Genomic DNA, 16,503 nt, shown 5'->3' on the forward strand with positions numbered 1-16,503 from the left:
CGAACGGGGTGAATTCTTAAATATCAGTTCGGTGCCATTTAGCTCCGAGATAACGTCCAAAAAAAAGAGAGAGAATAAGAGAGAGCGGCGCCGAGTGGGTGGTTGGGTGTTTGGTGTTTTCGGGGGCGTATGGAGGTGTATGGTAGTCTCATAGCCACGAATCGTTTGTTAATTGCTTGTACGGGTGTTCAAAGTAAGAACGTACAATATCAGTGATAAGATAGTAGCCCGAGGGTAGCTCAACATATAGAGCAATACAAACCAGCGAATCGATGGTTAAAGAGAGTTATTACAAAAAGAGTAATATGAAGTTTGATTATCTCTTAAGCGCAGAAATTGCCAAATCATCGACAATAAGCGTAAGAGTTGCTGAATTTGCTAGAACTATATATAATGGATCCACACAGAAAGAAAATCAAAGATGTAAAAAATGATTGATGGTATTACCTACACATAAATTTCTTATAATGCTTATTATATATGAACCTTATCATGATTATTCGGCTTTTGGCAAATAACTTTAAATTGATAGGGTCACTATTCCACAGTCTATTATATATACTTTTGTGGTATAATTAATAAGAGAGATATATATCAAATTTATTGAGTTACACTAAGTTTATAATTCAATAGTTTTAAAGCAAGAACGAAGAAATCAAGCGTCCCAAAAAAATGTAACAGCTAAATATAACTTAAAAATATTGCAAAAAGTTTCTGCTTTTCAAACTTAATAAAAATCAAAATAATGGTTCACCAAGCCTTTTTTAATAAAGTAATGGAACATTTTCAGGTTATTCTATCATTTCTATGATACCTTCGCTTGTAGTAAAGCTTCCACTTACTTACCTATATCCGGAATATTTGTACTCTCAATTCGAGTACTTGTGCTCAACTAATTACGAAGTATAGTTTCATATTTTTGGAATGGAACTTTACCCCCTCTTGAGTGGCTCCATTATTGGCAACTAAAATTGCACTTGATCGCAGGGGAGGATTACAAGAGTTGACTTATTGTTTGCATACTGAAAGAATTGTTTTGAAACTGACAGCACTTCAAGCGGGTAGGTACTTGAACAAGTACATGTAATTAAAATATAGGGCCTCGACAACACAACACAACACAACACAACCAGATCAGACCAGACCGACTCAATTGGACTACCCTGAACAGAACTGAAGCCTTATCGCGACTGGATGATAGCTGGCACTACGGTGTGGATTTGACCCACTGTCAGGGCCTGTAGATTAAGGGTTTTGCTACAGATCATGGTGCTCGGTAACAGGTTAAAACTCTCGGTTCACGGAGGTTCACTGCGATCTGAGCTCTTGAAACATTGAACCCAGTGGCCGATACGGATCTGGGGCTATTCCTGGGTGGTTTCAGAAGTTGCTGGGCGGATCGTTGCCAGCCCACTCCACCGGCAAGGTCGTTAACTGCTCGAGCCACCCACTTATCGGACAGTCAATGTGCTCTGATTGCTCTCCTCCCACTATATAGATTTATTGGCCTGTTTGCCAGAAAGTCGTCTGGCTGGGAGCTAAGAAAGAGTCACGCTTCGAGATACAGTCATTTGGGAGGGCCATGCCCATGCAATTAAGTCAAATTGTGCGAATAACGAAAATTTTCCTACAAACAGTGGGCCATAAAGCCGATTTTATGGATCGGGCCCCCTCTTTCGTTATTACTTCTGGGTAATGTTGTGGGGAATGACAAAATGTCGGAAACTTTAACCTGCTGCCGTCATTTCGCCATTATTTGTTCAGTTTCAATTTCAGTTTCAGTTAGTTTGGCACACGTGAAGAGCTACTAATGGATTTTGTGGAATGGAATTTAAACTATTTTGTTTACCACAGACGAGATTGAAATTCAGGGAATAAATACCAATCGTTCGATGTGTATATACAGACCCGAAAAACAAGTCGCCATTCATTTCTCAGTATCAGTCGCGATTTGATTTCAGCCTCTTAAGACGTTTTGGATTTCCGTTTCTGTAGACAAGAATTCGAAATCAAGCGCACCAATCGAATGACTAGACCGACTGAATGCCAAATAGTCCTCTCCCGAAAATACCAGCGCGTTTGCATTATATAAATCTAAATCTGCTGGCGATCGGGATCGTAAATCTTGATTCCGATTGGAACCCATTCTGGTGGCGCTAATCGTGTGGAACCCCTTTCTTTGCCGAAATAATCTCTGCTGATAATGCAGGAGCATGCTTGAGGACCCGATATTGGGTATAAATTAATGGGGAGCTAACGACCTAACTGTACCTTAAATAGCAATAGGAATGCCACAATAGAGGATTAGGTTTTTTTTTATGAATGGATTTTTTCAATCTTGAAAAATTCAGAAAAAAAAAACTATTATTTTAGAAAATGAAAATATTATTTTATTTTCATTTTATTATCTGTACTTTAAAATGCGATATTAATGGTAAATTCCAACATGATAAAATGTTTTTATTTTTTATTTTATTCATTGTTACAAATCTTTAGAGCTTTTTATATTTCTTTTGATTATAATAGAAGACTAGTTAAATCTTTACATTTTTTATAAAAAGTATTGTATCATCAGGATGTTTTGTATTTTTGAATGATCTAATATTTCTTATATGTTCACCGTTTTTATAACAGTCTTAATACCACTGATTTGAAGAGCTTATATGATCGTATCTTGAATGCGACAAGCCCCTGTCATCATGCAACCACGTAAGCAGCTAATTCCGGGGACCTTGCGTCTTCGACACAACCAAAAACGTGATCCCAGGGCAATCCATCAAGTGCGGTCCTGATATCACCGCTCATATAGCTGATAGATATAGCTATGTACCTGCTTACCTCACATTCAACTCCCCACCACGGTGTTATTTGTCTAATTCGACAACACAGAAGGCAGATAAACGCGAGGCGCTTAATTTTGCCAGTGTTTTTGTTTTGGCTGCAATGTTGACAACCATTTGATTAAGGAACGATGGGTGGGAATATTATTGGTGGTCGTGGGTGTGGAGCACGTCTCTGCTTGATGATGTACGAGCTGCGGGTTGAAGTTGAGTGATAGCCATGCCACCAAAGGCTGGGAAAAACAATTGAATCACGGCTATCTATATTTCCTTTTTTTTGGGGGGAGATAATAAATGGAGTTACGAAACAAGGTCTTTTGAAGATGAAATGTAAGTCCCCCGATCGAACAACCTTCAATTAATTCCCTTTTCTTTAGAACGTAGAAAATTGTCCCATAACTAAAGCTTTTAATAGTGTCTGCAAGAGCTAAGCTGATCAATTAAGGTGCAATAAGCCATAAATCAAACATTTAGTAGCAGTGCCCTTACCTTAGGATTAGCAGAAAACAAAGCTATTGAAAACCTTTAGAGACTCCTTCTGGAAATAGAATTTCTTTATGCGCCCCCATTATAAAGATGTTGAGATTAATGGATTTTAATCGCTAAATAATTGTTACGACCTCGTGAAGAGGCTTTACTCTCCTTATTTCAGCCCCCACTTCAAGCCAACTTTGTTGGACATTATTTGGGTACGTGTTTTTGCCATTATTTGGCCCCCTATCTCGAACTAAGTGGTTCGATTTGTTTGATATGCATATGACTGGAGATAACAAAACAATATGCATTATACCTGCATTATCTTATTGTAATACTGACCGATCAGCGTTGCATCGCATGGGTCAGTTCTGGCATTATATGGCTGCATGCGAAAGCTCCTCGGTTAAAGTACTTAAATACTGAGATAAGCGTTACACTCGCTCAAAAAAGTTAAGCATCAACAAGGTTGGGTGTACTCTTTAATACAGTTAGTTCCAATCCGTAAATCCGGTCCATTTCGATGACTTGTTTGTTTATTCAGGGGATACCCTTACCTAAGAATCAGATTACATACCACGCACAAGTGATTTATGACGAATAAGGACCTTGATAATTCAATAGTTAATCGGTGCCTGAGGCTTAGCAATGACACATCAAGTTATTAGTTGTTAGTTATCCAATAAAAACATGCAGGGCGCTCTAGTTAAATGTATGTATTATAATATGCTTTACAACTAGGCGAAAACAGTTGGGGGTAAAATAAAAGAAGAATCGAATGTATTGCGACAACTCGGCGCGGAAGTGGCTTCCTCTCTTCCGCCAACCCTCATCACATCACTTCAGAATGGACCATTTGAGTTGTTCACGCGCCGACTGCAGAACCTAAAAAATAGATAGCACATACGAATATAGATACAGATACTCAGCAGAAATTTTGATCAAGTAGCTAATGAACCAATTCAAAATGAGCGTTAAGTTCCAGAACATTTTAAACATATTTATTTGATCATTTTGAGAGTACAAGGAGATGGGACAATTTCGGGGCAGGTAATCAAAACTAAGTCAAAAAACATGTACACAATGTAAAGGAACTATTTTAAAATAAAAGTATGATTTGAGAAGTGCCTAATATTAACTTAAAAACGTGGAAGTACCATTAATCTATTGAAACTAGTTAACTATTTATAATAATTAGTAAATTAACAAAATGTCATGGAAAAAATGAAAGACAATACAACATTTAACCATGTCTGTTTTTAAATGAAAAAATAAAAATTTTTGTATAATATGAGACATTATATATAAAATATTATTTAAATACTTGATCGAAAAGGCACAGTACATTTATTTTTTCTTGTTGAATTTCATTCAACTTTAAGTTTATTTGCTCATACTAACAGATAATCAAAGTACGAAACAAGACATGACCATACTAAAGTACAAATGCCTACCATTACATTAAAAACACATAAAAGAGCTACTAAGTAGTAAGGCTACCAAAATAGACCATTTAGAGTGTTAGTTACCTGGGCAACGGTCTGTTCGGCGATGGGAATGTCATCGTTGCGCAGATCGACTCGTTTCACGACGGATGAGGGATCCGCATCCAGGATCATTCTGTTAAAAAAGAAGTTATAATTTGATTAGTTCTTATATGTGGACTATAAGGATATATACAGTGATGGGGAAAATAACATTGTGTTTAAAGTTTACCCAGAAATAACATTGTAAAAATGTTTTAAAACTAGCATCAGAACATGTACAATATTTTTCAATTAACCAATGTCTTATCACTTAGTTTTTAGATGGAAGTCCCAACAATAGAATCTTGCTAAGGAATTTGGCTTGGTTATTTGGTTATAGCCTTATATTTAACAAATGTAAGCTATTTGTATAAAATAAGATGGTTAATTTGGTAAGTCCAAACGACGTTGTCTTTAAAACTTAATATATTGTACTTGAACTAAATGAACCACTTGCCTAAAACCTTGAAAAAACCCCTGATTTGGTTCGTTTGCTTTCAGTTTAAGACCTAGCTTCATAAAATAATTCCCAATAATACAAATTGTAAGCTATAAGAAGTATTGAATACACAAAAGCATCGGCAATCTTTAAACCCAGATTCCTTTCATCACTGGCGCTATATACATATATCTATATATACACCCACCCTCCGTCACAGATCTCGTCGAAGGCGAGCATGATGATCTCCAGGTTCTCCAGCACCAGTCGCTTCTCCACGTTCTTCTTGAGGATCAGGCTGATGGAGTCGTAGAGGCAGTTGAGCACGGAGAGCAGGATGAGCTCGTTCTCGTAGGCGTTGCCCATCACGTAGAAGAAGAGGTCCACGTTGCTCTTGTAGACGCAGGTGAGCCCGTCCAGCATGATGATCTCCGTGTTGGAGCGGTGCGTCTTGTTGAACAGATTCTTTTCGAAGGCCTTCTGCTCCTTCAACGTGGACAGGATGTTCTTGTCGTAGTACTTGGCCAGGATGCGGTTGCCATCATTGTCCATGATGCACATGCCCTTGATGATGTCCTGCGGCACATGGTGGGTTTCAATATAAGCCAGTAATTTATGTTTTTTGCAATTTACCATCATGAATCCGTCCATCTTAACTTGTTTTCGTGTCTTACACGTCACTTTAGTGGGACCGTAACCCCGACCGCTTAAATATACCAAATATTCCAGAACAAGCTATAGCTAGGAGCAATGTTTAAAAAAAAGCTAGTTTGGCTACTTTTATTTTTATTTTTATTGTATTTATTGCTCAATATAGTTTGTATTTCCTCTTTAAGATTTATTGGCAGCAACAATGCTTTTATAAAAAGAACTTATAATTTCAAGAATAAGTTTAAATTTTAAAAGGTCGTAAATAGCTAAATGGTCATTGCCAATATAAAAGGTAGATGGTGAAAAACTTCGCTAGAGATTTAGATCATGATAGAAAACTTTGCTATAAAGCTAAAACATTTTTGAATGTAAATTAACAGCCCGCCAAAAAGTCATAATTTCTGAAAAGAAATGTTAACAGAAATGGAACTGCGAATTTTTTTTCGAAATTAAAATACTTTCATTTAAAATTTGAATTTGATTTTTAAGTTCCAAAGCCTTACCTTTGCTTTGATTGTTTTAAAAAGAAGAGAAATTGCCAGAACATAGGAACCACTGACGACAACCAAAATTGTGAATATTTCGTTATATCTACAGATACACGTACAAATTATTTGCGCTTAGCCCAACGAAATTGTTCGATTCGATTGTGTATATTTTTATGTTAACAATAAGAACCCATTGCGATGGACACGCTGCCGGATGAGTATGTGGCCAAGCTGGATCAGTGTCAAGATCAGGAGTGCCTGGGGGGTGGCAAGATGGATCGCTCTTCGAGGCGCCGGCATGACCATGAAGCCATGAGCATGGCCGCCGCTCATGTGGTGGTGGCCACCACGGCGGGCAAACCGAAGCCACCGAAGCCACCCAAGCCGGAGGGCAAAAAGCTGCGCAAGAAGCTCACCGAATGCGAGCAGGAGAATCAGTCACTGACCCAGACCATTCAGGACAAGAATCAGGAGATTTTTGCCTTGAAGAAATCCGTAGATTCGCTCAACGAAGTTCTCAATTCGGTGCCCATTGATGAGCTGCGCTGCAACTCCTCCATTGCCAGCACAAAGATCCTGGAGTTGAGCAAGAAAAACCGTCAGATGCGCGCCGAATTGGAGCAGTTGAAGAATCGTCTGGTCAAAAAGGATGGGCAGATCGAGAAGATGGAAAAGGAACTCCGCCATCACGACGAGAAGGTGCAGCAGAACCAGGAGCTTCTGAAGAAGGGTTGCTCACCCGAAGAGCTACAGGCCAAGATCAATAGTATGCAGCAGAAGCTCTTCGAGACGCGCAACAAGAACACCGAGCTGCAAACTCAACTGAAGCTGGCCCAAAAGTGCCTGCAGCACGAGATGGGGGAGAGCTGCAACATCAACATACTGGCCAACAATCTCAATCAGGCCAATTGGCGTGGTCGTGCCCAGCAGATCATCACACTCACCCAAAAGGTGCAGGAGCTGAAGGCCCGACTGGAATCGTATGAAGATAGATCTGCAGATCGCGCAGAGTATGCCCCAGTTACCCTGGGATGCGATCTTGACTTGGTGTCCGGCAACCGATCCCATTATGCCAGCTCGGAGAGATTGGGTGGAGGCGATGGTGGCGCTACGACTGCCAGCTTCGATCGCTTCACTCCGGGCGTACGAAAAAGTGAGATCCTCCACCGCGCTAAGGTGGAATCTCTGGAGAAGGAGATCCTTAGTCTGCAAGCCCAACTGGAGGAGCAACGTGGCAAAACACTCGCTCTGAAGGTCAGAAACAAGACCCTCAACGAGGACATGAACAAGTACAAGATGCGTTTCAATGAGCTGGAGGAGCAGACCGACTTCAATGGCGTCAACATCAATACCATGAACGATAAGCTCAATCGCCAGCGGATCCAGTATGAGGCCCGCTTGGACGACATGCGCAGCGAAATGATCCGGGTGACCGAGGAGCGGGATCTCTCCCGGCGCCAGATGGAGGAGCTGAGCGGCATGCACTTGGAGCTACAGACGGTGGTCAAGCAGAAGGACGCGGCCATGGCCAGTCTGCAGGAGAAGATCAAAAAGCTGGAGATGGATCTGCGCGCCCTCTCCGGCGGATTCCTCTTCTCCTGTCGCGAGTTTCGAAAGGTAAAGCTTCCAAAAGGGGTTTAATTTTAAAAACAAAAATATTTTTTAAATGTACGTTACGTCTTACAAAAGTTGACCAGACTTTATAAAATTGTCTGCATAAAAAAACACCCAATTTCTATTAGATTCTTTTATTATCTCATTTCAATTAGAAACAATTTTTAAGTTTGTAATTATAAAAACATGCCTGACAGACCTAATTAAAATTATTATTTTAAAATTATATTAATTGCAACAAGCTATAAGCTGTATTGTTTTGAATTAAATAGTAGTATGTTCAAGAATAATTTTTAATTCAATACTAAATAATAATAATAATAATTTAAGCCCTATACTTTTTGCTTTCATTTCTATAGAAGACTCTAAAACCCAAAAGCTTAAAATTTATGATACAATAGTTTAGTTTCTACGACAATTTTTTTGTTGGGTGCACATTAAGTAGGAATATTCAAAGCAACATTAAAAACCACTTAATAGAAACTTTCTTATTACATATTCAAAAAAAAACGGTAAAATCCACTTAATAGGACCTTTCTTCTGATTTATTTTCTGATTTTTAAAATTAGAATTAAATATTTTTTCCAGGAGGAATTCGTGGGCATCCTGGATGCCCTCGAGGTGGAGAAGAACCAGCTTATGTTGCTGACCAAAACTCTGGGCGAACGTCTGGAGACGGAGCGCACAAAAAATGATGCTGCCCAGGAACAGATCGGCAAGTTGAAGGCTCGTATCAGCCGGTTGGAGGTGAAGATCAGGGACTTGGAAAAGGAGCTCGATGTGCAGTCCGACAAGAAGAAGCGCACCCAGCGAATGGCCGACTATGCCAGTTCGCTGAGTCGCACTTCTCTCAACGGATCGATTGGCTCCTTTAGCTTCGAGAATCAGTCCCAGTACCAGTCGATCGGCACTCTGAGTTCAACCGGACAGTCTGAGCCCAGAATAGAGGATCTCAAAAATCAGTGAGTTTAGCAAAGACATTAAGTTCCAAATTTATCATTTATATATTTTAATTTTTTAAATGGAATATTGTTCAAGGTGCTAAAGATAATTTAATTTATTATAGGTTGAACATTGAAAACGTTTTTAACTCTATAAAACGAATTAAAATATTTTCTTATTTATTGGCAATACAATACCAACATTTAGGGTTTATAAATTAATAATATTTTATTTTCTTACACAAGACTACACTTAAAATCTTAAAATAGCATTTATATTGATGAATCTCGCATATAGTTACAAAAAAATTATTTTATTTTATTGCAGTCTTGAACTGGCTAATGAGAAGATCACCATGCTGACTGAGAAGCTGGAATATGTCACCGAGGAGAAGCGTGCTGATGCCAAGTTATTTGAGGAGACCATGAACAACTCGAAAACCATAATCCTGGATACCATTAAAGCAGCTCGCGAAGGTGGAATACCAAGCAGCAAAAATATTGAACAAACCGCCAGCGAAAGTTCCATTCATTAATTGAGATGGACAAACATAATTTGTATTTTGATTAATTTTTATGTTCTTTCCAATGCGATAAACTCGACGCTAGGTCGTGCCAGTATCATTAATTGCGAAACAATTATTAAATTTAATTGCCATTGGAATTGATCATCCAAAAATGACCGAACAATAGAACGCACAAAATGAAGAACAAAAGAAAAATGCTTTTTAAATTTTTATAATTTTTATTTTATTTGTAACACGTTCACAAAACGAAGCCTTTGGCGCTGCTTCTATTTCAGGATAAGTTTAGATTAATTCATGTTTTTGTAAGGTGATTTTTCCACTCGAAGCATTTTAAATTGCATTATGCCTATATATTTTGTTAATAATTGTTGTCTATAGCTATGTATGTATGGGTGTGGTGAGTGTGGATTAAGTTAAGTTAATAATACATTATATAGCTTGACTTGCCATAGAAAAACATTCCTCCAATCACATATTAAATTATTTTTAGTTGCCGTTTGTAAATTGTTTCGATATTTGCGTTTGAAATTCGTTCTCCATTCTTTGCATATTGTATGAAGATGTATAAGTTACAGTATAGGTATATTTTATTGATTTTTTAATGCATTATTGATAAGCCTAGTAAATTGGTTTTATCTAAAAAACACTTGTTAGCAAATTAAAGGCACTTTCAAGGATATATTTTGTGAAACGAAACAATATCTCCTTATTATCGTCTTCAATTTAACACTAGAAACAAACAATATTATTATTATTCTCTTAACAAAAAAATATATATTAAAAACATGAATTTCCCCCCCAAAAAACAAGAACAATATTTCCCATGTCCACCTCTTTTACACAGATAAATTGACAAAATTGTAGGGATCCGAATCTAAGTAGGCTAATGCGAATAGCTTTCAAAAAGCCTAAGAAAACTGGGAGGGGGAAATTTTGGTTAGCTATTGCCCCATAAATAGTATTTAGAGAACTTCTAATTAAATTAGAATACGTTTGCCTTGGAATTTGGCTATCCATAACTTGTTATGCTGAAGCATTTTAGCTAGAAGAGTTAGTTGTCTATTTGTATATGATTGCTTAGCTATAGCGTACGATTAGCTGATTAACTTTTTGTATACTCTTCAATAAATATCTGTATAAATTTGATTCGTTTAAGGGCTGTAGATAAATGCAAACTTGGCTGGGTTAGCTTGGTCGCTCAATTTCATATTGGAATCGAGGCAAATATATGATACGCGGACATATATCGGCCGATTCATAGCTGAAACACAATCGACTCATCTTGTTGATTTCTCGTAACTCTGCTGGGGCTCTGTTTATTCGACAATATGAATATCGGATTGTTGGTTCATGGTTGGATTACTATTAATTTTACAATTAATTTCCCGTCTCTTTATACATAATCCACTGCTTTTCTATATATAGTATTTATATATATATATAACTATGTATGTAGGGGGATGTAATATAAGTTAATGCACTAAAGATTTAGATTTTGGGTGTTGTTGGTTGGTTGGTGGGGTGAGAGTGACCCCCATCATCGCCGTCGCCGCCTGAATACGTGATTGAAATAGTAGTAAATGTCCTGCTCGGCCTGCTGCTGAGGCGTCTTCTTGGCCATGTCCTGCTGCTGCTGCTTGGGATCCACTTGCGGATGGTAGTTACTGTAGTGGTTGTAGCCATGCATGTCGTACGGATTGTGGTGACCCGGATGCATGCCTGCCGGCGGAGGGACTCCGACTCCAACACCTCCGCCATGGACACCGTGCCGGCCGTTCCTCATCATCAGATTCGCGTGCATGTTGCGATCCGCGACGAAGACATTGACGAAGAAGGCGAGCACGAGCAGGATGTAGAGCAGGCAGACGAGGATCACCACAAACTGCTGGCGACAGCAGCAGTAGTAGAACATTCCCTATTATATAACCGCCTGTTCCACATAGTTGGCGGGCAGCATGCCGGTCTTGCCGGTACGCTCCACCCGACCGGTCATCCAGCCGGAATCGATGGACTCCACCTCGAAGATGACGTCGCCCTCGCGGAAGCTGACCTCGTCGACGTCCTGCGCCTCGTAGTCGTAGATGGCCCGATAGACGCGCTAAATAAAAGCAATTGAATATACATAAATTGAACATTGTTTTTCAATGAAATATCAGCCAATATTACCAATGCGGTGCTCTGACGCGACTGTTTATCCTGCAGAGAGGAGTAGGATGGCTGCTGTCGCATCTGCTGCTGCTGCTGCTGCGACGGGTGTTCTTGCTGTTGCATCATCTGCACCTGTTGGTAGTACTGCTGGTGCTTTTGCTGCTGGTGAGCTTGCTCGGCGGTGCTCAGCGATCCATAGATGCCGTTGGCCGGATCGATATCGGTAACGGATCCAATTCGCTTCGGGTACACGCTGTTGCCTGTGGGGGGATTCAAATCTTGATTAGTTTCCGATTCCCTAAGTGATTTCTACTAGCTGGGGACAAGGACAAGATGACTGTGTTACAAATCGAGCTGAGCGCACTACCTCGAACTACCAGCTAGCCTGCCCCACAACAAACTTACCACCTTGAATGCCGCCCCGTGGCTCGGAGCTGTAGACCAAAGTGGTGCTGGACCTGCTGGCATTGGGCACCACCCTTGGACCATCCGTCAGCGGATCGTAGTCCGCTATTTTCCCGATATTGCTGCTGCCGCCGGACACAAGTTGCTGTTGGTGCTGCTGCTGCTGCTGCTGGTTTGGCACATGGCCATTGCTGGCATGCTGTTTAATGTTAACCGAATTTTCCGAAGGTGTCACTGCGGCATAATTGGGCGAGGCGTACAGCTGCTGCAGGTGATTCTGGGCAACTCCCGGTCCGGCTGCTAGTGGTGCTCCTGCTGCCACTTGTTGCTTGCCGTTGCCATCGTAGGCCACACTGGCCGCCGAGCGTCTCATTTGTGGCGGCAACATTTGGCTCTGGGAGCCGTGACCGTTGTTGTTGATGTTGCTGTTGCTGTGATTGCTGTGCGAAATGCCGCCGTTGCTCGGATTGTTGTTCAGCAGGCTGTGGTGCGATTGCTGCTGCTGTGGGGCAGCCACCAGCGTGGGGTTGCTGATGTGCTGCTGCGGCTGATGTTGCTGCGGCTGTGGCTGGTCGTACTGATCCACGGAATTGCCGCTGGGATGATGGGAGTTCTGGAGTATGGCCGAGCGCATCTCATTGTAGCTGTTGAGCGCCTGCTGCTGCGGGTTCGCCGGCGTCTGAGGCGGTGGCATCTGTTGTTGCTGCTGCTGCTGCTGCTGGGATGTTGCTGTGGGATACAGATGTGAGGCTTGTTTAATGGCTTGCTGTTGCAGCAGCTGCTGCTGTTGCTGCTGGCGCAGTGCCTGCGGTTGCTGGTAGTGTGCATAGGGATCGTGCATTTGTTGCTGAGCTCGCTGTTGCTGTTGCTGCTGTTGTTGTTGCTGTTGGAGTTGTTGGTATGTGGGCGTAATGGCCGCTGTGTTGTATTGCTGATGTTGTATGGGTGGCGGTGGCAGGGTCTGTTGCTGCTGTTGCAGATAGTGTTGGTGTTGATGTTGTTGTTGTTGTTGCTGCTGCTGTTGCAGTTGCTGCTGATGTTGCTGGTATTGCTGCTGTTGAAGCTGTTGAAGCTGTTGTTGCTGTTGCTGATGTTGCTGGTGTAGTGTTGTCACTGCGGGCGGTATGGGTGATGCTGTGGGTGCATATTGCGAGAATTGTTCAGCTGCCAATTGCTCAGAGAAATATTCCGATTCATCTATTCGATTTTAACGATTTTGATCGATTTTTTTGTTTGTTTAAGGTGACGTTTTATTAGTTACCACATTGTCCACAGTTTTTGTTGTTAGTGTGGATGTGTGTGTGTGTGTTTTGTGTTGTGTTTATCGTTAGGTTAACGGTAGTTCAGAAAGCACACAAATTATGTTGTTGCAGTTGCAATTGATGATGTGGGGTACATATATGCCAACAAATGATAAACAAAGTCCGCAACAAAATAAAAGTAAAGAAAATAAACCATAAAAAACGGAATTATAATCAATATTAATTACAATATGTGACAGATGTGACGGAGATGTTGGACATGGATATAAAAAAAGATAAATAGTGCCGAAATGCAAATGCAGTGGGTAGACTAATTTTATGAATTATAGGAAAATTAATGGCTATGAAGATAAATTAAATGATAAAAGGTTTGGTAACATGTAATAATTTAAATTAAAAGAAATATATTTATTTGGATATTCCTGGGTAGGAAAAGTATCTTGGGTTACCACAGAATTAAACATTTTCCTGTCAACTTTATATATATAATATTTAATTTAGATAAAATACATGCATCGCTTGTAAAAAAAATCAATTCAATAAACACTTTACATGAATCCATTTAAAACAGGCTTTGTAATTTTTTTATACATTTGTTTTGCATGCATGAATGAATGACGTCAATAGACTATTATGAACACATTAAGTCAATTGAAATTCGAATAAATTAATTCGAACAGTAAGCCCGGCCCACCACCAACTAACCATTATTAAACGAACGAGCAGTCACAAACAATAAAGCTTCGATACCAGTGAGTATGAGGCGGTAAAGAAACAGTTACAGTGGGGTTTCATAGAGATGGATACAGATACAGTTTCAGATACAGAAACAGAAGCAGAGATACAGATACGGATAGACAGGGGTCGAATGCAATGCGGCTACTCACTGCTGCTGTCGGACACCTCGGCGGATCCTCGCTGCTTCTCCATGGCCGCCTTCTTCTCCAGATCGCCGTGATATGCCACATTCGATATGTGCTTCGTGTTCTGTTTGATCCGCAGCGTTTCCGGGTCATCGGCCACCTGTCGGATACATAACCAATTAGTAAAGGCATTATTTACATGGGGGAGTATGTTTGTTCCAGCACAGAGAGAAAAAGTTGACTTGGCACTTTAGGGTGGGTATTGAACTATTAAGTTAAATCTAGAAACCTATTTTATTGCTTTTAAAGCATTTACATCTAGTCGCAAATGATTTAATTCCTTCTTTAACTCAATCATTGGTAGCGATTTTTAAAGAATTAATTTTTTAAAGATCGGATACATTAAAAGAATTTTTCATACTCAAGTGATTCAGAAAAGTATTTCTCTTTTATTGTATTGGATATATTTACGCCCTGTGCTTCTCCACTCTCCACTCTTAACTTTTCCACTGACCTGTGTAAATTTGCCTTTGGCCTTCTCAAAGTCCGCGTGGTATTTAACGTTCGACTGGATTTTCGTGTTCTCGGCGATGCGCTTCAGCTCGGGCGTATCGGCAATGGCCGTTGCCTTGGCCTTCGGTATGTGTCTGCAAAGGGGGAGGAGGGGGGAACAAAAAAAAAATAAGAAAACGGGGTTATAGATCAGAGTTAGAGGAGTTAACGTTAGTCAAACTGCAGTTGCAGTCGCTCATTCTGTGGCAAGCCGCAGATAAAGTTCATCATCATACTCGCACAACACACTGTGCCGGTGGCAATCGGCAATCGGAGCTCTGCTCCGGCTTAAAATTCTCCACGCCAGCTGGCCAACTTGGATTCACGGAAATTCCGCTAGAGTGGGTGGAATGAGAGATGCTGATTCTGCTCGGGGGAATATATAAGGCAACAGCATATCCATCTCTGATTTCATGTTGGCTTCGTGTGAAAACCTCTGACCTCGCCTCGCCTCGCCCCTGCTCGGTGCTGCGTTTTTATCAATTAAAAGCAGAAACTACGTGTATTTTTGTGGTTTGATTTGGGTTTTCTTTACCCGTCGGCATATAACGGAAATGCGCTGCCAGAGATTTGTCTGTGGCTGAAGTTTGGTAGATTTGTTTTTTGGGGTAACTTTAGTTTGTAAAGAAACTCCTTGTTCAAATATAAAGCACTGAATTTAAAACAAAAGATTGTAAAACCACTTCACATTTGGGTTTTATAAATGTTTCAAATACGGAGATAAACAAATTTAGCTTTGGGTTTTAAAATGAAATCTTCAAAACATTTTAATTTAATCAAGAATAAAAGTTTAATTAATAGCTAACTTTTAGATACTATTTAAATTGTATACAAATTCTTTTTGAGTTTGGTAGTTTTTTTTGGGGTAGTTTTTCTCGAAGTTTAATTGGATTTTATTTTTTTATTAGTTTATAATTTGTAAACTTATTAATTTTGAACCTAATCAAATTAAGAAAAACTTTATTATTAAAACTAAATTAATAATCGTTGAATGCGAACAAAATACAATACCACTGATATTTTGATAAGAGTTTTCTGCATTATTCTTTGTGATTCATCCCCACAGACTAATATATCAATTTAATTATTGGCAGCAGCAAGGAATAACATGGCGCATCTGTTATACAAAAGTAATCATAATGGACACACACGCTGGCCAGTTTCATAAATTCATGACTCTTTTTATTTGCGGCCACGTGCAGAGTGCTTTAACCTATCAGCGGACTAATCGATCGATAGATTGGACAACGCAACTGATAACCAACCTCGATGACTCGTAAGGTTGATAAACTCGCAGCGGGGAAGACCCGCTTTCACCCTTTTGGCCATATAACCCAACCCCCTCCCATATAAACATATTGTAAACGTAATTGCATGCAAGTCTATTGGCTTTATAGAATATTTATGGGCTTTTTAGCGATGTTCTAAACGCACACAGCTGGCGCCGTGCTTCGAAAGGTGGCAGGGGGATATTGTTTCCACATCGTTCTCCCACTGAAAATAAGTTGCAATCACTGTGGAATGCCAACCAGCGACAAACAATGCAAACTGTCACACACGCACAGAGGTGACCACCACCGAGATGGATGGTATGGCAATGGTGAAATAGGGTATATATACGGTGGATAGTTGATAGTGGCACAAGGCCGTTTAATGACCAAAGCGTGTGAGCAGCAACAGAATCATTGACAGAGCACCGATGCATGTAGGTCTATTCCACACAACAAGAATTAGTCTAGGCCGAATTTAAAATGACGAATTCTATATACTCTT

At 40.1% G+C, this 16,503-nt stretch overlaps 4 protein-coding genes across 7 annotated transcripts in view; 1 reads left to right on the top strand and 3 right to left on the bottom strand.

The window, feature by feature from the left end:
• Positions 1 to 4,015: 4,015 nt before the first annotated feature.
• Positions 4,016 to 5,986, bottom strand: LOC108147000 (coatomer subunit zeta-1). Its single transcript, XM_017273263.2, has 4 exons — positions 5,913 to 5,986; positions 5,488 to 5,855; positions 4,844 to 4,934; positions 4,016 to 4,199 (listed from the first exon to the last, which is right to left on the bottom strand). Exons 1-4 carry the CDS (start codon positions 5,928 to 5,930, stop codon positions 4,152 to 4,154), a joined length of 525 nt encoding a protein of 174 aa, XP_017128752.1. The 5' UTR covers positions 5,931 to 5,986; the 3' UTR covers positions 4,016 to 4,151.
• A 482-nt stretch (positions 5,987 to 6,468) lies between these two features.
• On the top strand, positions 6,469 to 9,609 carry LOC108146760 (coiled-coil domain-containing protein 13). The gene is made up of 3 exons (XM_017272897.2): positions 6,469 to 8,035; positions 8,621 to 8,994; positions 9,302 to 9,609. Exons 1-3 carry the CDS (start codon positions 6,617 to 6,619, stop codon positions 9,507 to 9,509), a joined length of 2,001 nt encoding a protein of 666 aa, XP_017128386.1. The 5' UTR covers positions 6,469 to 6,616; the 3' UTR covers positions 9,510 to 9,609.
• A 97-nt stretch (positions 9,610 to 9,706) lies between these two features.
• On the bottom strand, positions 9,707 to 11,412 carry LOC108146763 (pre-mRNA-splicing regulator female-lethal(2)D). Its single transcript, XM_017272899.2, has one exon. It carries the CDS (start codon positions 11,410 to 11,412, stop codon positions 11,038 to 11,040), a length of 375 nt encoding a protein of 124 aa, XP_017128388.1. The 3' UTR covers positions 9,707 to 11,037.
• A 6-nt stretch (positions 11,413 to 11,418) lies between these two features.
• The window catches only part of LOC108146759 (LIM and SH3 domain protein Lasp), a 28,551-nt gene continuing 23,466 nt past the window's right edge, over positions 11,419 to 16,503 (bottom strand). The window contains exons 3-7 of one of the 4 annotated variants that reach the window (XM_017272895.2): positions 14,693 to 14,825; positions 14,203 to 14,338; positions 12,054 to 12,782; positions 11,667 to 11,908; positions 11,419 to 11,598 (exon numbers count right to left, since the gene is read on the bottom strand). In XM_017272895.2, the coding sequence (XP_017128384.1) occupies positions 11,419 to 11,598; positions 11,667 to 11,908; positions 12,054 to 12,782; positions 14,203 to 14,338; positions 14,693 to 14,825 (1,420 nt within the window). Of the gene's footprint in view, positions 11,599 to 11,666; positions 11,909 to 12,053; positions 13,251 to 14,202; positions 14,339 to 14,692; positions 14,826 to 16,503 lie in introns of all 4 variants that reach the window. The other 3 variants (XM_017272894.2, XM_017272893.2, XM_017272896.2) reach the window with 3 other exon arrangements.

Source organism: Drosophila elegans, unplaced genomic scaffold (assembly GCF_018152505.1).
Source record: "Drosophila elegans isolate 14027-0461.03 unplaced genomic scaffold, ASM1815250v1 contig_208, whole genome shotgun sequence".
Taxonomy (NCBI): domain Eukaryota; kingdom Metazoa; phylum Arthropoda; class Insecta; order Diptera; family Drosophilidae; genus Drosophila; species Drosophila elegans.

Bases quoted from the DNA above. Each gene is read 5' to 3' on its own strand.
- LOC108147000 (XM_017273263.2), bottom strand. The intron at 4,935-5,487 runs GTGGGTGTATAT...CTTTTTTAACAG, and splicing joins GACGAGATCTGTGACGGAGG to AATGATCCTGGATGCGGATC. The intron at 4,200-4,843 runs GTAACTAACACT...TCTATTTTTTAG, and splicing joins CCGAACAGACCGTTGCCCAG to GTTCTGCAGTCGGCGCGTGA.
- LOC108146760 (XM_017272897.2), top strand. From the start codon at position 6,617: ATGGACACGCTGCCGGATGAGTATGTGGCCAAGCTGGATCAGTGTCAA. The intron at 8,036-8,620 runs GTAAAGCTTCCA...TATTTTTTCCAG, and splicing joins CCTGTCGCGAGTTTCGAAAG to GAGGAATTCGTGGGCATCCT. The intron at 8,995-9,301 runs GTGAGTTTAGCA...ATTTTATTGCAG, and splicing joins ATAGAGGATCTCAAAAATCA to TCTTGAACTGGCTAATGAGA.
- LOC108146763 (XM_017272899.2), bottom strand. From the start codon at position 11,412: ATGTTCTACTACTGCTGCTGTCGCCAGCAGTTTGTGGTGATCCTCGTC.